The 26,297-nt window shown below is 48.5% G+C and overlaps 1 protein-coding gene across 5 annotated transcripts; it reads right to left on the bottom strand.

Annotated features, from left to right (window-relative positions):
* Positions 1 to 6,489: 6,489 nt before the first annotated feature.
* On the bottom strand, positions 6,490 to 21,699 carry TMEM183A (transmembrane protein 183A). 5 transcript variants are annotated; one of them, XM_040985469.1, is made up of 8 exons: positions 21,516 to 21,699; positions 21,145 to 21,234; positions 20,264 to 20,431; positions 14,447 to 14,603; positions 13,344 to 13,524; positions 11,067 to 11,147; positions 8,059 to 8,217; positions 6,490 to 6,855 (listed from the first exon to the last, which is right to left on the bottom strand). In XM_040985469.1, the coding sequence occupies exons 1-8, from the start codon at positions 21,622 to 21,624 to the stop codon at positions 6,670 to 6,672; spliced, it is 1,131 nt and encodes a 376-aa protein (XP_040841403.1). In that variant the 5' UTR covers positions 21,625 to 21,699; the 3' UTR covers positions 6,490 to 6,669. The 5 variants fall into 5 exon arrangements, with proteins under 5 accessions (XP_040841403.1, XP_040841402.1, XP_040841407.1 ...); XM_040985468.1 differs by having other exon boundaries at positions 14,447 to 14,606; positions 21,516 to 21,667; XM_040985473.1 differs by lacking the exon at positions 21,145 to 21,234 and having other exon boundaries at positions 21,516 to 21,669.
* Positions 21,700 to 26,297: the final 4,598 nt, after the last annotated feature.

Below are 26,297 nucleotides of genomic sequence, written 5' to 3'. Positions count from 1 at the left end.
CCCTCTACTCTGGGGTTATAAACTTGAAGCCAGACACCAGGTTTCAGGAGAGTTGGAGGATTTTCATGTGGCTGCTCCAGGGGCAGAGATGTGGGTGTTGCTGTGGCAGGGACAGTTTCTCTGTCCCAGGTTAAGCAGTTCTAGTTGCAACGAGGTCGTGCCTCATCACACCCAAGGGACAATTGTGTCCATCCAAGAAGTTGTCATAACTTTCCAAGAATCCGACATAGCTCTGCACTGAAGCTCCAGGGAGCAATACCAAGCAGCCCGGGACCAAACCCCCAGCCTGGCACAGCCTGGGGTCAGCACTCAGTGACACTCAGAGCCAAGACCAGAAGTACTCGGTGGCGGTTTCTCCTCCAGTTTACCTCAGAGGGAGATGGCCGCAGCCAAGGCCTCTCCGCCCCAACAGGCCCTGCTTTCCTGCTTTCCCGTGTGTCCGTGTCCATGTGCACATATGCGTGCTCCAGACTGGGGCTGACTGCTGGGGGAACAGGCAGACACTGAGGGAGGTCCTGAGGCCACAGCACTCACAGCTCCCTGCAGCCACAGCAACTCTGTACTCCCAGTGGGCAGCCAGGTGAGGGCCAGAAGAGTCCTAGGCTCTGCCGGACGCCAAGTTGTCACTCAGAGCTCCGTCCCCCATTGCTGTTACCCTTTCAGCCCTGCCCCCCACCGCACAAACCATCTCAGTTCCCTCAGACTAACCCCAGCAGAGCAAGTTCCCTGGAAGCAGCCCCTCTTGGGAAGACACCACCCAAAATGCCAGGCTCCTGCAAGCCAGCCCGTGTGCCCTCCGGAGCTAATTATAGGTCAGTGAGCTAGCAGGCCAGAGGGGGGACAGATGGTGACTTCATGTGGCTGCCATACACACTTGCCATCCTTCTGACCCCACTCCCTCCCCTCCTGGCCTGCGATCCAGACTTGCACTCTCTGTATCCTCTCTGCACCTCACCAACTCCTCCCTAGAACATGCACAGGCACGCTCGCATGCACAGGTGCACACACGCACACAACCCCACACCACCAAACTGCCAACTGTGTGCAACAGAGCCCAAAGCCCAGAGCAGAGGCCAGCAAACCTAGGCCAGCTCATCCACATCTCAAAGCCACCCTGCCAGCCAGTTCCCTGCACTTCCTGGGCCTGCCTCTGCCATGGCTGCCCAACTCTATCCTCACCCCTCTCTCCAGTCCATTGTCCTCAGCTGAGAAAAGGCCCCCAACAATCCCCAAAAACTCTTCCCCACTCAGAGAAGGCACACGCGTGCACGCACACACACATACACACACAGCTCTGCCCCTCCAGCCACACTGCCAGGCCTCAGCAGCACCCACCTTCCCACCCCCTCTTCCCACTGTGCACCGCCCAGAGCACTCAGCTCCCAGGCATGGTCACGTGTTGCCACTCACCATCTTACTCTTTGCTGATGCCATGTACACCAGGAAGCGTCCTCAGGCCTCAAGACATGCCCAAGAGAAATGACCCCGCTGTCCTGGTCACTGAGGCCGCTTCCCTGGATTATGTATACTTTGGCAGTGTTGGGTGGGTTCAATCCAGTTTGGTTCTTTCGTTTCCTAAGCCAACAGGCACGGAACTCAGTGTTGCACGTGTGTGCATGACTATGCAGGCGTGGGCATGTGTGTGTGTGTGTGCACATGCCTGCCTCCTGCACCTTTTCTGGCTCCATGGTCCAAAATTGCCTTTGGAACTCTGGCCCCTCCATGGAATGGTGTCTGGCATACACCTGGTGTCCAGGGAGTGTTTGTTGGTTGTGGGGCCAAGAACTTGGAAACCCTGGCCTCCCCACCTTGCACTCGCAGGAGCCCCACCACACCTCCCCTCTGAGGTGACATCAGCACCTAGTGGCAAATTGTCCTGGATCCCACATCCTTCTCAAGGAAAACCACCCACACCCGGTTTCCCAGGGCTCAGGCCTCAACCGCTCTTCCGCCCCCACCAGAACCTAAAGGTCTGTGCAGCAAAACATCCCTCTTGCGTGGACGAACCACAGCTACCGGCTGCCTCCTCCCCGAGCCGCAATCTCAGTTCCAACCCCCACCCCCTTTCCGGTGCGCCCACCAGACCTCGCGCTCCCACCCCGGGCACTGCGGAGCCCAAGACCGTCGGCTCCCTGGGGCAAGTGGCGCACAGAGACTACCCCTTCCCGGGGTGCCTGCCCTAAGGAGTCGACCCCCACGAGTCGGGAGGCGCCTTCCCCCGGACTCTGGCGGAAAAACAGGGACGCAGCCATCGCCCACCCGAGCCGCGCACCCGGGGAGAGTCACCAACTCAAGCCCCCTCCCCCGGAGCCGAGCGCGCACTCCACGCCCTCCGCGCAAGCTGGGCATCGCCCCTCATCCACATTCCCAAGGGCACGGGACACCGCAAAGACTGACGAGGGGTGGCGTAGGGGGCAGCAGCGACGCCCGCCGTAGCCAACAGGGGCTGTGTCCCCGGGGGCGCCAGTTAGGGACCCTCTCCGCAGACGGTGCAGTAGGGCAGGAGGTGGGAAAGGAGCATCCTGCCCTCTCTCCCCCTCCTCCCCCCAGCCCCAGAAGCCTTCTCGGGGCGCTCACCTGCCTGCAGTCTGCAAACGCCGGCAGCTTGGCGAAAGGCAGCGTGGGACCGACCCGACCAGGGCAGCCGGACCAGACCTACAGCTCAGCGGGCGCCCAGGCAGCCGCAGCCTCCACTGCCCCAGCGCCCGGCCAGGCCCCGCCCCCTCCGCCGACCCCGCCCCCGAGGCGGAGCCTGGCCCGCTCCGAGCCCCTCCCCCGCCGGGGCGCGCCCGGCCGGCACGTGACAAGCGGAGGGCGCTTCGTCGAGCCCGCGCCATCTTGGTCTCCCCAGGCCGGCGGGGGCACGTGCCTTCCACACCCGCTCTCTTCTGCCAGCATTTCTGGGGCCTACCCTGGAGTGAGTCGCATGGCAGCACTGGAGGCGGCTGGCAGTTCCAGCGCTGTCACTACGAAGTGAAGCGTTGGTCTGTGACACACACATACTATGAAAACAGTCCCAGCGCCAAGTTCGCAGGCCGAAGAATTCTACAGAAGCTCTTCCATTTTCACGCAGCTATTTCTGCCTCATTTCCATCTGGCTTGCAAAGCTGCACCACAGGCCGGCTCCGCCGCACCTGAGCTGCGGCACAGCAAGCATGCAGTGTGCATGCATAGTGAGGAGTGTACCACATGCATGCAGAGGGGCAGCGTGCAAGCAGCAGGTGTAGGGGTGTGTGTACTACATATGGTGCAGCCGTGCAGCGTGCAAGTGCGGGCAGGTGTGTATGTACTACGTGTGTCCAGCTGTGCAATGTGCTTGTGAGCTCAGAGCTTCTTGGTTCCAGGGAATGCACAACCCAGTGCTGTCACCATCCCCTGGCATCTCCAGGAGGCAGGGAGATCTGAGCAGTGCCAGTGATTCGGAGGGTTGAAAACTAAAGCTCAATATGCATTATTTTGCCTCCCGTCACAGCATATACTTGAGGAATAAAATGTAGGCAGTTTTCAATATTTAGTCCAGAAAGGTCTCACTCTTCTCCAGGCATCTGCGGGTCTCACCTAAAGAAGTCCCTGACACGTGGCACATCCTTGGGCTGAAGCCGGGCCACCTACCCATTGATACAGCGCTGGGACAAGCGTTTGCTAGCAGTATGTCAGCAGAAACCACAGGCAACATCGGTCACATCGTGCAGTCTGGCACAAAGCTCAGCAATGGAGCTAGGACACGGTGTTCCAGCCAGATCTACGCCAACAGACACACCCAATGCCCCACGAGAACTGCTCTCCTGCCCCCCAGCACCTGTAGGCACTGAGGGAATGAAGAACTCGGCTTCCCTCCTCCTGCCACAAAGAGGTAAATTCTGATTGCAAAGTACCTGTTTGCTGTCCTTAGGTGCTTTGCTTCTGTTCATCATTTAGAGAGAGAAACAAAGTGGTCTTCCATCTACCGGTTACTCCCCAAAGAGCTGCAATAGCCAAGGCGGGGCCAAAGCCAGGAGCCCATAATTCCATGTGGGTCTCACACATGTGGGCTGCAGGGGCCCACGCACTCGGCCCATCTTCTGCTGCCTTCCCAGGCACATGAGCAGAGATCTGGACATGAACCAAACCAGCACTCCAACACTGGCACTGCTGGCAGTGGCTTAATCCACCACCTTTTATCATTTACATGTTTCAATTTCTGATCTTCCCTGACCTGGGCTGGCCTCCTGTGTGGCGGCGAGGTTAGCTATTAACAGTAGCATTAAACAGATGCTTCTTAGGAATGCCCTTTAAATAGCAGGGGGAGGATGGTGCAAAGGAACAACAGGCTAATTTAGTTGTTCAGCTCACAACAACTGCCCCCACAAGATGCTCATGTTTATAAGGAATACTGCCTTACAGCTCTCCTTCTGGCAAAGTCCAGCTCGCTGGGAAAGGGGCAGAAAGAACACAGCAGCCTCAGCAGGTGCTTGGAGCCACAGAACATTTCTGCAAGGAGGAAAGGCCTGGCTCCCCCAGGCAGTCAGGGAGGCAGCCGCGGCAGTCACGGGGCACCTGCGGTCAGAGGCCTGGCTCAGGATGCACTGCATCTTAGGAATGACCTTCAACATAAGCAGTGTCTGCCACACCTAACGGTTCAATGGAAATGCCCATTGCTCCCAGAATAACATTTTTGGTTTGTTCCACGTTGTACTTTTTAAATTCTTTCCTCAATCACACCTATTTTTTTAGGTTTGTGATTTTAGGGACAAGCTACATCACAAATCCATACTCAACATTTTTATATGTACATCCTGTCATCTACCACAGGAAAAGCAAAACAAAGCAGAGTGTGACTTTTCAATTGGGGCACAGCACATTAAGCTGCCAACTGCAATGCTGGCATCCATACTGGAGAGACAGTTCAAGTCCTGGCTGCCCTGCTTCCCATCCAATTTTCTGTTAATGTACTTGGGAAAGCAGCAAAAAGTGGCCCAAGTATTTGGGTCCCACTGCAACCAATGTGGGACATCTAGATGGAATTATGGACTTCTAGCTTCAGCCTGGCCCAGCCCAGGCCACTGCAGCCATTTAGGGTGTGAGCCAGCAGATGAAATCTCACTATGCCTTCTTTCTTTAAAAGAACAAAAGGGGGTCCAGCACAGTAGCCTATTAGCTAAAGTCCTCACCTTGCAGGCACCAGGATCCCATATGGAAGCTGGTTCGTAACCCAGCTGTTCCACTTCCCTTCCAGCTCCCTGCTTGTGGTCTGGGAAAGCTATAGAGGATTGCACAAAGCCTTCAGACCCTGCAAACACATGGGAGCCCCAGAAGAGTTTTCAGATCAGGTCAGCTCTGGCCGTTGCTGTCACTTGGGGAGTGAACCAGTGAATAGAAGATCCTTCTGTCTTACCTTCTCTAAATCTGACTTTGCAGTAAAAAATAAAATAAATATTTACCAAAAAAATGAAAGGCCTAGTGAAGAATTGTAGCTATGTAGGCTTTATTAGAGCCTTAGAGACAGCCATAAAATGGGGACAGTGTCACACATCTTGCAAGACTGTTGGAACTGAATTTGAGATATAATATAAAGTTCCTAGTATACTACCAAGGGGACAAAGTCATTATCATCACCACTATCAGCCTCATTTAAAAAATAAACCCACTAAAATCTAAAACTAGCAAAGTGTTATGTCAAAGTTGGCTTTGTGGTGTACCATATAAAGCCATTATCTGCAATGCTAACACTGCATATGGAGCTAGCTGGAGATCTGGCTGCCCTACTTCCAATTCAGCTCCCTGCTAATAGCCTGGGAAAGCAGCAGAGGATGGCCCAAGTGTTTGAACCCCTGCACACATGAGAGACCTGAAAGAAACTCCTAAGACCTCTACTCCATATCAAGCAATTTCTATAAAGCGCTTAAAAATAAATAAATAAATAGGTAAATAAATAAATGAATAAACAAACAGGGGCCAGTGCTGTGGTGTAGCACATAAAGCTATCTGCAGTGCCAGGTTGCAAACTTGGCTGCTATACTGCTGGTCTAGTTCCCTGCTGAATGTGCCTGTTAAGCAGTGGAGGATGGCACAGGTGCTTGGGCCCCTGTACCCACACAGGCACAACCCAGTTCCAGCAGTTGCAGCCAGTTGAGCAGTGAACCAGCAGATTCTCTAACTCTGCCTTTCAAGTAAATATTTTAAAAACAAACAAAACATGTACAAGTCAATGTTGTCCAATTTTGAAGCCCCTGCCACCTGCTTTATTTCTGGAGAAAAGGCAAAGAGGAAATGATCCCGTGAGTGCTGGGGGCGGCTGCGTCAGAAGCCACTGCTGTGCCAGCATCCCCCACCCTGGGCTCCAGCGACACTGATCCCTGAGGAAGTGGTGCCACCGCCTTGTCTGGAGACCCTACTTCTTCCTTAGAGTAAGACCATCCATTCTGCTGGGATAAAAGAACAGACAGCACCTCCACAGCGCCAAGTGGGGGTCTGAAGACACACAACAAGGCCAGGTTTCTCCTCTGAATGCAAATTTTTACATTAAAATATATTTAGAAATCATAGTTGTTTTTCCTGTTGGTTGAGCCCTTCTCCCTCCCTCAGCTGAAGCCTCAGGAACCCAAGGGATGTGCGTCACTAACCCCCAGTGGAATCAGATCACTAATGGATGAGACTTGGGGCTGCCCCAACTGCCCCTGGGAACAGCAACTATGCTCTCAGGGAGAATGGGTACTGAGGATGCCACCAGTCAAAGAGCCGGACGCTGTGCACGGGGTCCAGGACAACTTGCACGCCCTGCTCGCTGCGCAGTTTCCGGCCACCATGGACAGGAGAGTCTTGGAACACCAATCTCACTCGATGGTGGCGCATGTCTGTACTCACGTTGATGGTAAACTGGAAGGGGAGAGCAGATTCAGTACCAACGTCAACAACCATGGGCTGTTCCAGCTCACTCTGACATGACAGTTTTCACTGACTGTGTCACAGATTAATCTGTAAGTTCTAACATCAAAATTTCCATAAGGTCCTTTCAGCTTCAAATGTTTTAACTATGCTAAAGAAAGCTTCATAAACAGATGAATACACTGGCATATAAACACACAGATTACCATCAAGCCAATCTTATTAAGTGGATTAGAACTGCAATAGATGAAGAGGTTTTGGTGAGTTAAGTCCAACAGGATGCATGAAATATAAGCCTAACGCATTTTGTTCAAACAAATCACAAAATTTCTACCTATGTGTCTGTAGCTCTGCACTGAACTGTCAAAGTGGGTAGTGCATGGAGGGTGAGTATGTTTCTAGGGCATGAGCGTGGCAGAGCCTGCGGGTAGGGTGTGGTGCCTCCAACAGACAGCAGGCATGCCATGCTCTCGGCCATGTCTGGGGTTTGCAGGGCACCCATGAACGTACTGACAGACGCAGCCAAGAGTTCCCCTTAACTGAAGTAAGGACAGGACAAGGGGATGCCACCCCAACTTTCTCCATTTAGTTATGTGCTGCCTAAGTTCTTTACATGAAGCAGACATTATATTTCTTTCACTACCAAAAAGCAAAAAGTCATTTTCACTATGTTAGGGGACTCCACACATCTCTATAGGTAAGTTCGAGACAGAAGACAATTATGTGCACTTTCCAGCTGTCAATACAATTTAAAAATTGCTTTAAACCCAGAAAAGTGTACCATAGGCATAGTCGTTGCTCATCTAATTCTTAACCAAGCCTTGAGCAGAGCCTCCCATGAGGGACATAGCCAACTACCCTGCACCTAAGACTCCGTTCACAGCATCACAGGAGGTCTTGGGGTCCGGACATAAGGTGCTCAGAGCATGCCTCACTACTGCTACCAACAGGATAGTGTTTCTCAAGCATTTATGAGCACTGCATAGGAAGAAGAAAAGGAAATGGGGACAATTCTTAGATATAATTAAGTTCTCCACAAATCTAATTCCTAATATACAGGCCTGATTTCAGACTTTTTTTTTTTTTCATTCTTAGATCTGTCCTTGCTGGTAGAATTTCCAAATCTCTTCCAAATCCTAGATATGGCAAGAATCTGTAGTAGAGCTGCAGATGGCATCTGCAGCCCCCACTTACCAGGGTGAATATCATGCCCATGACAATTGGAATAAAGATGAAGTTGAGGGTGGTGACCTGCAGAAGGCAGCAGTCCTGGTCCGGGTTGGTATGAACATCTTCATACTGAATGGGAGGCTGCAATCCTCCCCCCCTGCACTTGCTCTTTAACCTAGGGGACTAAGAAGCAGCAAGAAATGACACAACGCCTAGAGAAGTGTTTACAGCTTTCAGAGTACACCAATGAAAACCCAGTAACTCAACTAAAGCTAGCAAGAGGCAGGTTTTGTTATCTCTTCTTCATTTATATACAGTGATCTCTATACAGAGCTTAAAAATCTTTTCTTTGAAAAAGGAAACACTTTGAACAAGTAAATGCAGCTGGCTGGTGGCAGTTTACGCTTCAATGAGATGGTCCTTACTGCCCTCTCTCAGAGGCATTGCCATGTTTGATCACTGTAAACCCCTTGTGATTTGTCAAAGAATACTCCTGCACCAAAGCAGTGGGAGGCAGCAGCAGCCACCTCCTGCAAAGCACCCATCTCAGCACTAGCAGACAGCGCAGCATTCACTTTCTTGCTGTCTTCCTATTCTCCACCAGGAGTCATATGTCACCCCTGATAAGACTGTCCCTTAGCCCCTTCCCAGAAAGAGCCTGGGGGTTCTTTCCCCCACTATCTAATAGGCATCATGGACCAGGAGCATCTCAACTGCAAAATCAGAGCTAAAATTCTGTGTCTGAGATAAACCAACAGTAAATTGTCACTTACTTTAATTACAAATTATCTGCAACCCACCTGCCATCAAGTGAGGGCTGGGACTGTATTTGTAATTCATCTCCTCAGTGAGCTATGAAACAGAGGAGACCGGTGGGGAGGAGAGGCAAACGGTGCTCACTGTGGCCAAGATTTCAACTTGGCTCGCGCAAAAGGCAGACAAGGAATGGACCAGCACCTGCTCTGGTTACACAAAGCCCTTTGGTAACCCTTTTTCTCATGCTTCCCCAAACCACCTCACAGAAAAAAAAAATAAATAAATAAAGATAAATGACAGTTGTCTAAAAATACATTCACTTTGAACAATAAAAATATCTAGACAAATAACTTCAGTACATTACTATGTTTTAAAGTGCCCAAATATACAGGAGAGTTAATAGACTAGAACATGAAACTTCTACATACATTTCATTTCATTCTATATATACACATCTGTAAATCACACCATTCTGGATGGGAAGGGCATACAGCCATTCAAAAGTAGTATTAACATTGCATCCTTAAGTCGGTGTGAAAAAAGACAATGAGACATGGCCATATTACCATCATCACATACAAGGGCATTAAGAGCTCTACACACTCTGAAACCCTCAGACTAGTCCTATTTCCTTAACTGACTATATCTCCTTTACAGTTCTTTGTTCTCTGATCTAGGAGCCACTCACAGCTTGCTTTTTTTGCATTAGGTTGTTATCTTTGCATTTTTTGATACAGAATCATTCCCCCTTCCTTTTCTTTTTCATGGCATGAACAGAGGTTGTTGTTTTTCTTTTTGAGAGGCAGAGAGAAAGAGACAGAAAGAACTGCCTGTGCGTCACCTGCTGGGGCCAGGCCGGACCACACCAGGAGCAGAACCCCTCTGACCCTCAGCTTCTGTGCCTGGAGGAAACTGTGGTCAAGGGCCAAAGCTGGGCACTGAAGCCAGGTTCTCCAAGGTGGGACACAGAGGCTTTTTTTTTTTTTTCCTTTTTAAGATTTACTTACTTATTTCAAATTAGGTCAGAGTTCCAGAGACCCAGGGATCTCCCATCTGCTGCTTCACTCCCCACATGGCCAGGTTTTCTGCAGGCCTCCCACTTCATGCAGAATCCCAAGGCTTTGGGACATCTCTCACTGCTTTCCCAAGCCACTAGCAGGAAACTGGATGGGAAGTGGAACAGCCAGGATACAAACTAGAACCCGTATGAAATGCTGGCTTACAGGTGATGTCCTCACCCGCTTTTCCACAGTGCCAGCCCTAACATAGACATTTTAACTACAAGACTAACTATTCACCCTACATCTATTTTTTTAAGATTTATTTGAAAGGCAGAGTGACAGAGAGAGAGAGAGAGAGAGAGACAGATACACAGAGGGACAGAGACAGAGAGGGAGGTGTCTTCCTACTGCTGGTTCACTCTCCACAGACATAATGGCCATGGGTAGGCCAGGTCAAAGCCAGGAGACAGAAGACTCCATTTAGGTCTCTCACATGCACGGCAGGGACCCAAAGATTTGGGCCAATCTCCACTGCTTTCCCAGGGACATGAGCAGGGAACTGGTAAGTACAGCAGCTAGGATTCAAACACAGGCCACAGTATTGCAACTGGAGGCTTAACCTGCTGTTCAGCACTGGTCCCAGGGGCCAAGTTTTGATGAGTACTGTTTGATTTGAATAAGGCAGCTTCATCCCTATGCTATGGTTTGAATTTTTGTATCTCCTCCAATATTCATGCTGAAATCTAATCTCCACTGCAACAGTATTAAGAGGCGAGTATTCAGATGAAGCTCCTGGCTTTGGCTTGGCCCAGCCCTGACCACTGCAGCCATTTGAAGAATGAATCAGCAGATAGAAGGTTAATCTCTGTCTCTCCCTAACTCTACTTTTAAAATAAACCAATCTTAAAATTGGACGGGGGGAGGAGGTGAGGTCTCTAGGAGGTGACTAGGTCAGCAGGGTTTCTCCTTTGCCAATGGGAGTAAGATCCTCAGCAAAGAAGTTCCACTTACGGCCTTCTCCCGCCCTGTGCCCACACCATGCAGCCCCTCCCAGGAAGGACAAAAGTGTCATCTCAGAAGCAGAGAAGCAGACAGCCTGGGCCCTCAGCAAACTCTTGACCCTGCCAGCACCCTGATCTCCAATAAGCTGCTCTTCTTCACAAATTATTCAGGCTGGGGTGCCTTACTATAGCAGCACAAATGGGCTACCACTCCTGCTGAAGTTTATTTCAAGATATCATCTTAAAAAAACAAAGAGATAGTGAGACTATATACCTGTTTTTTGAACTTAAAGTTGAATTCCCACATTGGTTCCTGTCTGTTCCCAACAATCTTCCTGCACCAGAAAAGTAAGCACTGTAATAAAGTAAAAATAAAATAAACCAAGGGAGAAAAACAACGATTTAGCATGAGACAACAACAAGCAATCAGCAAAAATCTCTGACAGATCTAAAGCCAGCCACAGTCCCAATACTGAGACCCCCCAATCTGACTCTGGACCGACCTGAGAGTAGATTACCCCAGGGCTCCTGAGGAAAGAGGGGAGGGGCCGGTATAAGTCTACCCGGAACACTGAAGTTAGTCGTTCTCATCTCTAAAGACAGAAGCCCTGGATGCAGAAACTGGAGCATTCTGTCTGACTCTGCATTGAAGTGTAAGCAGCCAGGGGCCACCAGGTGGGAAGACAGCAGACAGGCCTGGACCTCACACGGGAGGCAGCTGCTTGGGACCTTCGGAGAGCAGACAGTTGGCAGGCAACTACAGAGCTGGCTGAGTTCAGTCGAGAGTAAGCCCTTAGTGGATGCGAAGCTACAGCTAAGGTGAAGCACAAGAAGTCAAGTACCTCCCAGGGGACAAGGGGTGGGTCGTCCGCCGAGCCAGCTGTCCTGCCCTTCAGACATGCCCTGTACGTCCTGCTGTTCCATCAAAAATAATGGGCTTGCCATTAAGGGGAAAACACTTCTGCTGCCATCACAACGGCTCCAGTGTCCCACACAAGCTATGCTAGTGAAAAGAGAGAGAAGGGGAATCAAATACGAAAAACTGGAGTCCAGGAACATGGGACAAATCCCTGTAGGCATGCTGGCACTCCCTGACTTCCATGCAATCGTGGGTAAACAAGTGGCAACGCCATGCATGGGACACCTGCCACAGCAAGTCCCATATCTTCAGAAGATCCCTAATAAGGGACAAAAGAAGCAGCCAGATGACCTGGGTGAACTATCTCAATGAAAACCTTGTTTTTCATTTCACCTTGGCTTTTCATAGACTACGTAAAAAACCATTAGTACACAATGATAATATGGACAGAGGGGTATTTTAGAATTTAAGCAGCACTTGCATTGTGCACTGGAGCCGCTAAGATGCGTCCTGCCTGAGGAGTCTGCCTGAGGCTGCTCGCGCCCTACAACTGACTCACACCTCTCAGATGGTCCCTGCCATCAGCATGCTCAGTCTGGCACGAGCTAGCGTTCCTGGGGGAAGGACACTCTAAGTGTGAGAGGATATATCATCCACTCATATTACAAGCAGAAGCAGCTGCCGGGTGAAATTCTACTCGCTCAGCATTCTACCCCTACTCTAAATCCATCACAAGCAGGATTTTAAATTAAGCTCTGCCAATGTGCCTGATCACCTCAGTGTGCAAGCCGAGGGGGAGGCCTTGGTAATCTTGAAATAAACAGTACCGTTTTAATTAATATGCATCAGGTGAATATTATTAGCTCAAAGCAAAACTAGGGGCGAAATATCAACATACAATACCAATTACCAAAAACCTGAGTAAAAGAGAATAGAAGTCCTTACAGAACCAATCTGAGCTAGGAACTGGCAATAACAATCACCAACAAATTCAAAAGATACAGAACTTAGTTACACCGAGACAAAGCCACATGGCCTGGCAGTGGTGACCTCACGTAAGACTGCATCGGGAGGGAGGAAAGGCGAGAACAGACTGTAGACCGGCAGACCACTCTAGGCAGGAGACTGCCAGAAACCTGAATGTCACATATGGGATAAAGTACTGAAAAAACCTGGAGAGAAAACAGCCTAGGACGCAGGGAGAAGCTGAGCGAACTGGGGCCTGGGAATCACAGTGGTGATCTCCCACAGAGCCTGGCACCTGGCCCTCAGCAACTGCTAGACTTCTAACACCAGAATCCTTGAAAGGGGTCAACCCCAATGTCAAGGTCATATTAAAAAGAGGAAAACAGTGAGTTTGTTCATACTACAAATTACAAATTTTTAAAAGCCCCTTCTAACAATTAGAGTTATTACTATCTAAAGGGGTCCAATGTACAATGCATGGGAATGAATTAAAATAAGAATAAGGAATACACCAAGAGCATAAGAAAGCTTTGGGTTAAAGCTAATGTAAGCCAGTCCAGCAAAGCAGAGATGTCTTGTTGAAGTGAGCCCTCTGAGCCCTCAAGGTGTCCGTTAGACCCTGAGCAGCCGAGGCTGTACAGCCCACCCCGTCAGAGCCAGAGAAAGCCATTATGAACCATCACACACGTGCCCACCCGTCCAATCCCAGCTCGAATCCTCACTTACTTTGGAATTCTTTAACGTGCTGGGAGTGCTTTCAGGAATGGCTGGATTCTTGGAGATTCGAGCAGCAAACGGTTCATACATATGGTACAGCGAGCGAATCACACAGGCACGCAGACAGCGCAGCTTCTCCATGGACTCTGGCCGCAGGCGCAAAGGCAGAGAGGCATCCAGCGTGTAGTGCCTGAAACAGGACACATGACTCCTACCAACATGGGGCCTGTCTGTCCTGCCCTGGGCCAGCCTCTTGGGCCTCCTGGGCCCCGGATTAACTTCACTGCACAACTCCACTGATCAGTACTGGGCTTGTCCCCATTGCTGACACACACACATATCACCACGCCCTTAACCACTCACTAACTCTGGCTTCATCAGCTTATAATTCTGCATTTTTCCATCCACTTAAAAGTTTAAATCCTATTTTACCCTATGCAAGAGCAAGTGTCTGAACTTGTATATTTATATAAGTCATACAGTGTATATTGAACCAGTCTCATTTATTTCAGCAGCTCCAACAGAACCTTTCATGGAGAAAAGTCATTCTGGTTCTCCTGTCAGATGTCCCAGAAACTCTCTACTCTGCTACCTCAACATTCCTTCCCAACAGTCCTACCGACAGTTCATCGTCCCCAGCACACTGCCACAGTCAACACCAAAAGCTAGGCCTTCCACTAACTGTATGATTCATTCACATCACACCTCTCCAACCGTAGGGCAACCTAAGTACAAAAACTATACAGTACTTCAGATGGCTACCAAAACTAAGGAACAACAAATCCAGTTAAGGCATCTGTAGCTTTCAAACATTCTAACTAAAATAAACCTCTGAAGAAAAGTCAGAGATGGTTCTTTCTGGGACCTAAAGCAAGACTTCATTGCTGAAAGTAGATACTGCAGGGCAGAAAACAATCACAAGGAAGATAATTACCTGCATGAATTAATAATATCACATTTAAATTAGAGAAGGGCTCAAAGAGTCCACAGGCTAGGCCATGCCCAGGCATGGAGAAAGTGCCAAGAGGTCACCATCCAGGGAGTGGCTCCAAATCACAGACAGCAAAGAAATCAGCCACACAGAAAACAGAGCGAGCTCTCTGTGGCCGCACCTTCGGTACAACCTGGTCCAAAAGGCAGCAGTGCAAGTGACAGTCCAGGCATTCTTACAGATCAGGGAAAAGTTCACAATGTCCTCAGGGCGAATGTAGGAGGCCAGCAACAGCCAAATATCCATGGGATACTCTTCTCCTGCAGCCCCATCCAGGTCTTCTGAAACGGAAACAAGAAGAATCCATTTTCTGCTCACGCGTATCCAATGCCCCAGGGCTTGCAGTTAACAGACTTGTAGGAGCAGGCATTCCGTACAGCACTTAAGAGATCACTTGGGACACCCATACCCCATTATCAGATGGCCTGAGTTTGAGTTCCAACTCTGCTTCTAATCCAGCTTCCTGCTAATGTGCATAACGGGAGGCAACAGGTAATGGCTCGGGTGCTAGGCTCCCTGCCACCCACATGAGACCAACACTGAATTTGCAGCTCCTGCCTTTAGCCTGGTCCAGCCCAGATTGTTGCCAGCATTTGGGAATGAAACACAAGATGCAAGAGCTCTCGCTTCCTCCGTCCACTACTGAAATATAAAAAGGAAGGAAAAAAGCTTTCTCTCCTGTTCAAGTGAATAATCAGGTGTTAATCTTAAGACCTTTGCTTAATAACTATTTTATACTATTTTGAAGTTTTTGAAGTGTCTTTATATTTAGCATATCAATCAGATCTTCCATATTTCTATAAATCAACAGAAATGAGCAGATATTGTGGTCATTTTACTACTAATAAAAAATAATTAGGGACTGGCGCAGTGACATAATAGGCTAACTCTCCACCTGCAGTGCTGGCATCCAATATAAGCACTGGCTCTAGTCCCGGCTGCTCTACTTATAATCCAGCTTTCAAGAACTTGGACGTCAGGTAAAAGAGCAGAAGATACTGAGAAGTATCTTCCACCTGCTGGTACACTCCCAGATGACTGCAACAACCAGCACTGGGCAAAGCTAAAGCTAGGAGCCAGGGTCTTACTACAGGTTCCCTATGCTGGTGCAAGGGCCCAAGGACTTGAGCCATCTTCCATTGCTCTTCCAGGCCATTAGCCAGGAGCTGGATCAGGAGTGGAACAGCCAGGACACGAACCAGCACCCATATGGCATGCAAGCACAGCAGGCAACAGTCTTCCCCACTACAAGAATATCAGCCCCCACAGCTTCCCAGCTGTGTTCTATGAAACTCCGCCACTGCTTCCCTCAGGGGTCCTAGCCACTAAACATTTTCTTTAGGCGTGTAAACAAAATTGATTTCAAGGTGGTATGAGGAAATTACAAAGGGCAATCAGTAAGTTACATGATACACTGATTACTCAATCACTGCCTGTCAACATGCTTCCTGTCTTCTGGCTTCTCCTCAGTCACTGCCACCAGCCTGTGAGCTGGCCAGAGTACCCAGTCACTCCTCGACCATGTCACTGTGCCACTCGTGCTCCCTCAGATGTCATCAGCCCTGAGGGTTCAGGGTGACAACAGGTACTCCAGGGAGACACCTGGACTAACCTCCACCCTCCATCTCGCCTCCCAAGAGCAGTCCCAGGGCTAACCTCCACCTTCCACCCCACCTCTGGAGAGCACAGTCCTAAACCCAGCCTTCTTCTCCTGGGCAGACAGTCCCTCCCAGAACTGCCGCTGCTTTCCAAATCCACAGCCTACTACAGCACTGCGATTCAATCAAGCTTTTATTTCCCCTTCACTGTAAGAGAAATCCGGATGTCTACAACATCCTCTCCTGATTCCTATCCCTTCCTGGCAACTCCAGGATTCGTTTACTTGCTCTACCATGTCTTGGCTTCACCTCCTCCCACATCATATCTTTTCTCTGAAAGAGAAGGCAAACAATAGGCAAACCCTAGGTGGGTGCCAGATTCATGAGCCCCTTGGGTGGGGGATTCAGCAAGGCTCAGGTCACCTGACCCAATCCAGAGGCCTACCTTCTAGGTGGGTGTCAGATTCATGAGCCCCAGGGTTGGGGTTTTCTGGGGCTTGGGTCTCCTGTCCCGGACCCAGAGACCCGCCTACTAGGTGGGTACCAGGTTCATGAGCCCCAGGGGTGGGGGTTCTGGCGGGGCTTGGGTCACCTGGCCCAGTCCTAGAGCCCACCTACTAGGTAGATGCCAGGTTTGTGGGCCCCAGGGGAAGGGGATCTGGCAATGCTTGGGATGCCTGGCCTGGGTACTTGGACTCACCTGCAAGAACATGCCCTACTTAATAAAAAAGGTGGAGCAGAGGACATAGGTCCTGTTGCACAAGGAAAATATGGCAGCACATTTGGTGCTGTAGCAGAAGGAGAATAGAACAAACTGGACAACTACCCCAAACAAACAATGACAGCAAAAAATCTAGGTGAATAAAGCCAATGGACATTGGAGGGTGACATCATCCTCAGATCGGTGAAATCGGCAGCATTTCAGAACTGTCCAAACCACTCAGACAGAACCCTCAGAATATGTACACATTGAGACTCTGGGTTGATATGAGGTGGCAGTTCCTCATCCCTGGGTACTGGGATGTGTGCAAAGTCCCCTTTGTCTCTCCTTTTCCCCCAGGAACAAAACAAACAAACAAAAAAAAAGCAAATTTGGAGGCAGTGAGTTCACCTAATTTTCCCTAAACCTTGATCCTTCTCACCCTGACCAACCATGTAATCATTATTTTAAAATAAAACTTAAGGGCCTGGCGCGGTGGTGCAAGTGGTTAAAGGTCCTCGCCTTGCTCGCCCGGGATCCCACATGGGCGCCGGTTCTAATCCCGGCAGCCCCGCTTCCCTTCCAGCTCCCTGCCTGTGGCCTGGGAAAGCAGTCGAGGACAGCCCAAGGCTTTGGGAACCTGCACCCGCGTGGGAGACCCGGAAGAGGCTCCTGGCTTTGGATCGGCATAGTATCGGCCCGTTGTGCTCACTTGGGGAGTGAACCATCGGACGGGAGATCTTCCTCTCTGTCTCTCCTCTCTGTATATCTGCCTTTCCAATAAAAAAAAAATAATAAAAATAAATCTTAAAAAAATATATATATATATAAAATAAAACTTAAAAAAAAAGATTTTTTTAAAAGTGTAAGCCCAATTTCCTATGGAACATGTACCTACATCCCTAAAAAAATAAATTAATAGACTGATGATGGGAAACAGGGATCATTAAGCAAAAAAATGAGGAAAATGTGGCAACTGTCAATATTCCTGGAAAAGAAGAATATCAGTGACAACCACTGGAATGATTGCAAAGTCATGTCAGTCTTAACCTGCATACTTTAATACAAGCACCTGTTATCCTATTCTCCACTGAAGGTGAAATGTCCAATAGATCTGAGTCCAGGGCTGAGCGTGATGGCTCAATTGGCTAATTCTAACCTCAAAAGTAGCAGGATCCCATATGGGTGTCAGTTTGTGTCCCAGGTGCTCCATTTCCCATCCAGCTCCCTGTTATGGCTTGGGAATGCAGTGGAAGATGATGGTCCAAAGCCTTGAGACCCTGCACCCAACTGGGAGACCCAGAAGAAACTCCTGGATTCTGGCTCCAGATTAGCTCAGCTCCCATTGTGGCCATTTAGGGAGTAAACTAGCAGATGGAATATCTTCTCTCTTTCTCTCTGTAAATCCAATCTACATTGCCAATAAAAATAAATTAAAAAAAAAAATCTAAGTACAAGAATACATGCATCACTTACCATTCACTTCCTCCCAAACCTAACTGATCATCAGAACCACTTGCGTGGCTATTCTGGGTGTAAGACTGAACCCTAATGTAAATAAGCTACAGGTTTTCATGATACATCAAAGGCAGATGTCTGGTCTGATAGTTATGACACTTACATCCTATGGCTGGCACTGTGACACAGTGTATTAAGGTGACACTTGCAATATCAACATCCCATGCAAGTCTCAGCTGTTCCACTTCCAACCCAGCTCCCTATTAATGCATCTGGGAAAGCAACAGAAAACAGCTTGCTTGGGTCACTGACACCAAGTGGAAGGCCTAAGTGGGGTTCCAGCCTCCTAATTTTGGCCTACACGTCTGACCATTGTGGCCATTTGCAAAACAAACCAGTACATAGAAGAGTGCTTACTCTCTCTCTTCGTTTTTCCTTCCATCTAACTCTGCCTTTCAAATAAATAAAATCTCAGAAAACAAACAAAATGCCAATGTCCCATACTGTAATGCATGGGTTCAACTCCTGGCTCCTGACCCCAGCTTCCTGCCAATGCAGACACTGCAGACCCCGGGAAGCAGCAGTGAGGGCTCAGACATTTGGGTTCCTGCCAGATTAAGTTCCCACTCGCACCTTCAGCTCTGACCCACTCCTGGATATTGATGAAATGTGGACTGTGACTAGTGCACAGGGGTTCTGTGTTTATCTCTCAAATAACAAGAGTAATTAATAAGGTGTCAATATTAGTGCATCAGCTGGAACGATTGTTCCCCATTTATGCAAAAAGAAATTAGGGACAGAGAATAAAGCAGTATATGAGAACTTATTTTTTGCCTAATCTGTAAATTAAAAAGCTACTTTTTTAAAAAGCCTATTGACTAAAAAAAGGAACAAACAAAAACAAATACAAAAATTATTTCTTAAAAAAATTATTCTGGGGCCCAGCATGGTAAAAGTCCTCACCTTGCATGCACCAGGATCCCATATGGGCACCGGTTCTAACCCCAGCTGTTCCACTTCCCTTCCAGCTCCCTATTATTGGTCTGGGAAAGCAGTTAAGGACTGCCCAAAGCCTTGGGACCCTGCAGCCACATGGGAAACCTGGAAGAGGCTCTGGACTCCTGGTTTCAGACTGGCTCAGCTCTGGTCATTGTGGCCACTTAGGGAGTAAACCAGCAGACAAAAGCATTTCTCTCTGATTCTCCTTCTCTGTAGATCTGACTTTCCAATTAAATAAATAAATAAACCACTAAAAGTAATAATAACTATTCCAGATTGTACTCTAAGGGATTCTGATTGATCAACCCTGAGGTGTAACATGAAATCTGAACAATAGTCTGGCAAATAATGTGTTCTTTCTTTCATTTGTGTATATTCTGTCTCAAGATGTCAACATATACTTTCTACTCCACCAACACTGTGCAGACATACAGTAGACATTAATGACTGCAAAGCACTTAAGAGGCCATAATAGGGCCTGGCGCAATAGTGTAGTGGTTAAAGTCCTTGCCTTGCAAACACCAGGATCCCATATGGGCGCCGGTTCTAATCCCGGCAGCCCTGCTTCCCATCCAGCTCCCTGCTTGTGGCCTGGGAAAGCAGTTGAGGAAGGCCCAAACCCACATGGGAGACCTGGAAGAGCTCCCGGCTCCAGACTGGCTCAGCTCCAGGTGCTGCAGTCACTTGGGGAGTGAACCATCGGATGGAAGACCTTCCTCTCCATCTCTCCTGCTCTCTGTATATCTGCCTTTCCAAAATAAATAAATAAATCTTTAAAAAAAAAAAAAAAAGAGGCCATAACAACATCTAACTTCATCCTACATAAACACGAGTTACAGCGAATCCACCTGTCTGGGCAAAGGTCACACCCCTGCTTCCTCACACAGTTCAGAAATGCAAAGGCTTCTGTCCTCTTGTCCCCATAAGGTTTTTATTTGATAATGACATGTTCTCAACAAAGTCCACCATAGTTCAGCTCACCAATGAACTCTCACCAGCCTCTGCTTTCAAGTTTAAGCCAAAGTACTAGCCCAGGCCCACTCGGCCCTGTTGCACTCCCAGATCTCAGAGGAAAGCTGGATTTTCTCCCCACTCCATTTTCTCCCAGCCATCGGAGAAAGTGACAGCTCTGAACTGCCACCACAGGAGGGCCACACAGATGACAGACGGCAGGGGCCGGTACCTTCGTGTCGCTTGCTTTTCTTTTTCCTGGAGACTGTTCTTTCGTGGATACTCTCCTCCTGGTCCTCCAGCTCATCACTGCTGTCTAAGACGTCACCAGCCTCACCAGCCACAGAAAGAGCTTCCTCTGCAGGAAGCTGGGAGGCTTCCAAGCCACAGAGAGATTTTACTAGAAGACAAGGCAACAGTGAGAAGGGGTACCCTCCTACCTGGGTCTACAGTTTAACCAAGCCATACCTGCATCTACCAGCAAACAGGATGAGGGGTTGGGAATAGGGGCGATCAGCTGGAGTCAGAGAACAAAGCACCATGTAGTTTTTTAAATGATTGTTTTAATCTCAATCTCTCTCTCTCTCTCACTCACACACACACACACACACACACACACTGAAAACAGCAGGCAAGCAGACTCCTTCACAGAACCAACTTCAGTCCCTGCAGAAGGGCTAAGAATTAAACAGGAGAAAAACACAAGCTGAATTCTACTCTTGTTTACATCAATTCTGAGGGGCAATGTGTGGGAGGGTAGGGATTCCCACTATACCCCAGTTCTCGGCTGGAGACACTATGTCTCCTAAAGGCAAGAGAGAGAAATACATGACCAGAACAGCTCCAGGTGATTGCACCAGGAAACCGACTGCACCGTGCAATCTGTGTGAACCCCAAGGCTGGGGTGAACACCCCGGGAGGAGCGGTGGAAACAGGGGGACCCACAGGCTGTGTCCTCCTGCGGGCAGAAACACAACACCTGCCATGGCGACTCCCACGCAGTCTATCAGCAAACGGGAAGCAAAGTAAACAGGCTTTGGGGCGTGGGGTAAGGGGCTCCACGCCAACACAGCACCCCGAGAGACCCCGACGCCGGCTCCGGCCTCGGCCTACCTTCCTGCTGCACGGCGTTGGCAACGGCTTTCTTGACCCGTCCAGACCTCACGACCGCCGGATCCGAGTTGGCATAATCCGCCACGGTCACTGAAAAACAGCGCCAGCCCTCGAGAAAGCAGCCTCCCAGCCAGGACTCACTTCAGGAACCCCCACCCCACCTCGGGCAGGTGGACGCTCGCCCCCACCCCGGTCCAGCCCGAGCCGCTCTCCCACCCCGGCAGATGGACGCTCGCCTTCGGTGCGTCCAGCCCCGGGTCCTCCAGCCGCCGCCACCCCGGCCCGAGACGCTCTCCCACCCCGGCAGGTGCACGCTCGCCTTCGGTGCGTCCAGCCCCGAGTCCTCCAGCCGCCCCCACCCGGCCTCCCACCTCGACCGGAGCAGGCGTCGTGAGCCCGGAACTTGAGTCGCTTCCCTCTCTTGGGCATGGCGCCCACGTCGGGTCGAGGCCGGCCTAGCGGGCCGGGACCCCGGGCCATGTCTCAGGCCAAAGAGCCGGCCCCGGGAGCCGCGGGACAGCTCCGCCCGGCTCGGCGGCCATCCCGCCTCCGGGACGGCTCCTCTCGCGAGGACTTAGCGCCGGGGCTACGAGTCGCCTTAGCTGCCGACGCCCCTCCTCGAGAGCCAATCACCGCCGGGTCCCGCTCTTCGCGTCATCATCCGGCGTCCGCGGATCGAGCTGGGTCAGGGTTCGAGGAGGGCTGTTGTGTTGCTGGTGGGATGTCGGTTTCCTCCGTCTGTTTCCTGAGTTGATTGGAATCTCAGACCCACGTTGATTGGGAATGAGACTTTCCATTTCGTCTTCCGCAGTCCCCCTGCTGTGACGGCATTGCCGTTTTAGCACACATTGTCTTCGCCTCTGCCCTGTCGGCAAGCTGTCACCAGACCCCCCCGGCAAAATGGTTGGAGAGGAACCAATCACTGTGTGGAGGGTCCTGATCCAACATCGAGGTCATAAGCCCTATTGTCGATATGGACTCTAAAATAGGATTGCGCTGTTATTCCTAGGGTAACTTGTTCCATTGATCAATAAATTGGGTCAATTAATGGTCTAGTTCCTTATACCGGTTAGTCATAGCTGAATCCACTCCGAGGTTGGGCTATACTCCGAGGTCACCCCAACCAAAATTTCTAGCTTAGGGGCATAATTTGTTGTGCTCAATTGGAGGAGAATTTTATTTGTGTAAGCTAGTTAGTTAAAGCTCCATAGGGTCTTCTCATTGTTTTATCCCCGCCTCTTCACGGGGAGGTCATTTTCACTGATTGGGGGTGGGAGACAGTTAAGCCCTCGTGTTGCCATTCATACAAGTCCCTACTTAAGGAACAAATGATTATGCTACCTTTGCACGGTCAGGATACCCAGAGTACCGCAGCGGTTGAACTTGCGTCACTGGGCAGGCAGTGCCTCTAGTACTTGCGATGCTGGAGGTGATGTTTTTGGTAAACAGGCGGGGCTGGGGTTTGCCAAGTTCCTTTTACAGGACTCCTTTTAATCTTCCCTTGAATGCACTCCTGTGTTGGGTCAACAGTAAAATTTACGTAGGTACTAGGCGTGGTGTGTTTACATATAGATGTTAACTCAGTGTTCATACGATCTGATACAAGCTTGTGCAGAGAACTGGGTTCTTGTTACTCATAGGAGCAGTATCGTTTCTATACACATATGGATTGGTTGGTCCAGTGCTGTGTGTGTTGGGAGTTTGTATGCTTGTGTGGGATTTAGTTTTCAGGTTGTTGTTGAGCTTTAATGCTTTCTTAATTGGTGGCTGCTTTTAGGCCATCTATGGTGATAAATTTACTTACTTTCCAACTCAGGCTGTATCCTGGTTCTAAGGGGCTGTCCCCTCTTCGATTAAATTTTGTGCTTACATTTGGATTTAGAGTTTCTGTTGGCAACCATAAAGTTGAACTAAAATTCTGGCCTGGACAGTCAGCTATCACTAGGCTCGTTTGACTTTTCACCACCATCTGCAAGCCATCCCACTATTTTGTCACATAGATGTGTTCGTGCTAAAAACTGCTTACAGATAGCTCGTCTAGTTTCGAGGTCTTTGACTAAAATTCTTTTTGCCAAGTGTTTTCTAGCTAATTCATTATGCAAAAGGTACAAAGGTTAATTTTTGCTTTTTTATGCAATTAAATAATCTTTCATCTTTCCCTTATAGTACTATCTCTATAGCTCCTGAGTTATATTTCTATCTGCTATACTTTAAGGGCGGTAAATGTTTTATTTTAATAAGAGGTTTGATTATACGGGGTAGGTGGTTTGGGCTAGGAATAGCTCAAAGTGGTCATGATGATGTGAAATCTTCTGAGTGTAAGTCAGATGCTTTAGTTAAGCTACGCTTTGGATTTTCCAAGCACACTTTCCAGTATACTTACCTTGTTACGACTTATCTCCTCTAGTACCTGTTGATGTGCTGTATTTATTTAAGGGCACAGGGTTTTCAGATAATTGAGGAGGGTAATGAGTGGTGTGTGCGTGCTTCGTAGCCATGTTCAATTAAGCTCTCTATTCTTAATAGAGAATTACTTTACTTACTGCTAAATCTGCCTTTAGCCCTTAGTTTTCATAAAGGTTTTCGTGTTGTTCTTTGGGAAGAAAGTGTAGCCCATTGCTTCCCACCTTATAGGCTACACCTTGACCTAACGTTTTTACAAGAGTTATTGGGCTTACTATTATACCTTTTGGGGTTTGCTGAAGATGGCGGTATACAGGCTGAGTTGGCAAAGAGTGGTGAGATAGAGCGGGGTTTATCAATTACAGAACAGGTTCCTCTAGGGGGGTATAAAGCACCACCAAGTCCTTTGAGTTTTAAGCTGTTGCTAGTAGTCCTCTGGCTAATAGTTTTGTTGTTGTAACTATTTAAGTTTATGGCTAGGCATAGTGGAGTATCTAATCCCAGTTTGGGTCCTAGCTTTCGAGTATTCAAGGGTGCTAAAGTCACTTTTGTTGTGGGGTTTATTATAGCTATAGCTTTTTACAGCTTGAGTAGTATTTAACTTTACTGTATTAGGGTCTTAAAACACGCTTTACGCCAGGGTTTGTTAATTTGGGTTATTTGTATGACCACGGTGGCTGGCACGAAATTTACCAACTCTGGTGTAGTTTAACTTAGTCAGACTTTCGTTTATTGCTTAAGATTTATCACTGCTGTATCCCTTGGGGGTGTCGTTAAGCAAGGTATTTTGAGCTACTAGTGTGTGCTGAATACCCGCTCCTCTTAACCAGTGTGTAAGCTGGAGGGCATTTTCACCGGCTTGAGGATTCTTGCATGTGTAAGCTAACTACAAACTAACAAAAGGGCAAGGACCAAACCTATTATGTTTATGGAGTTTAAAAACTCATCTAGGCATTTTCAGTGCCTTGTTTTATGGTATAAGCTACATGAACTGGGCTGAAGGTATAAAATTTTTTAATTTAAGTGCTATGTCAGAATTGTGGAGAGCAATGAGTAACCATAAAATAAAAATTAAAAATCTTAGTTCACTAAGCCTAATTTTTTGTAAAATTTTGCAATATTTTTTATTGTTGTTGATTGAAGGTTGGTTTAGTTTAAATAATAGTTGAATTAGTTTATACCCAGAGTTACTTATACTGGATAAGAGTCTTGTTTGGGGGGTTTGGCAAGACATTAAGCTTATACAGGTGTTCCTATAAGTTAATAGGAACTTATTAGCATAACTTAAATGGGGGGGTAGGGGAGTTGTTGAGATAATTCTAGTTGTAATATCAGAACATAACGTACACGTACGGGTGTGTGTAGTGTTAAGTACTATGTCCTGTGACCATTACCTCGAATGTTTATACTAGCTTAGGTGTGGTGAGAAGCAGTGAGTAGTTGTTATAGGTGCTGGTTATTTATGTCCTGGAGTATGTGGAATGAATGTCCCGACTCATAATTATGAGGGTGGAGGAGGTGCTCGTCTACTATTTTAGGTCTGATTTATGGCCCTCCGCTGCCATGGTGAGTCCAAGCATACCCCCAAAAATAAAAATAGCAAATGCCTGACACCACAGTTATGTGTGAGCATGGGCTGATTAGTCATTAGTCCATTGAGATGTCATATTTAAGGGGAATGTGTGGGTGATTTTAAGTGTTATGGCCCTGAGTAAGAACCAGATGTCAGTTATAGTTTCGGTCTAGCGACCTCCAAGTGATATGGTCGTAGAGCGAGCAGAGGGATCTGTATTGGGCGGGTTGCTGGTTTCACAGAGGATGGTAGATATAAGAGACCACTGGGGGAAGGGGATAGTCATGTTTTGATGAGTAATCCAGTTTGGATATAATGGTCTATGTACGATTATGGAATATATCTCCTATGTGCGATTATGAAATTGGTATTACATCGTCGAAATTCGTATTGTCTAGGATTGTTAAGTAAGGAAAGTGTTATGTATGATTAATAGTGGTACGTATTACTAGATATGTGGAGGGAGGAACAGGACCCGAGTTTCTTAGCATCCCCAGCCGAGTTCTGCTTCATCCTTTTAGCTTCCTTACACCTTCCTGGCCTGACAGCCCTTCCATCCTAGGCATCTCAAACTGCGGGAGCCACCTGACAGTGGTGCCCTGTGACAGTTAGAAAGCAGTTCCTGTTTTTAAAAATCTAAGTAGTAGGACCACCATTGTGGCTTAGTGAGTTAAACTGCCACTTGCAAGCACTAACTTCCCCAAATGGGTGGCACGTTATGTCCCTGCTGCTCTACTTCCCATCCAGTTCCCTGCTAATGTGGCTGGGAAAGCAAAAGAGAATGGCAAATCCCTGGGTCTGTGCACCGACGTGGGAGACCTAGATGAAGCTCCTGGCTCCTTGGCTACAGACAGGCCCAGCACTGACAACTGAGGCCATTTGAGGAGCAAGCCATTGGATGAAGGACCTTCCTCTTCTCTTCCTCCCTGTGTGACCTTTTCAAATAAATAAAATCTTAAAAATAATCTTTAAAATAATAGTAAATCATACATAGCTAATACAGTACATAGAAGATCATTAGAACTAAACCTCTAACGTCAAGTGCCATGTCAGAAGATGGAGAACAGAATAGAATGGACAGCTCTTTTGGCCAAGCTTTGGCAACAAGTGTCTGAATGAGGGGATGCACTGTCAGTCAATGGACCTTGGAAGAATTTTCTTGACCTTGGAGCAATGA

Source organism: Ochotona curzoniae, unplaced genomic scaffold (genome assembly GCF_017591425.1).
Source record: "Ochotona curzoniae isolate NIBS_2020 unplaced genomic scaffold, NIBS_Ocur_1.0 contig_430, whole genome shotgun sequence".
Lineage (NCBI taxonomy): Eukaryota > Metazoa > Chordata > Mammalia > Lagomorpha > Ochotonidae > Ochotona > Ochotona curzoniae.
Note: the sequence above shows the minus strand (reverse complement) of the source record. Positions and strands in the feature narration are given on the sequence as shown.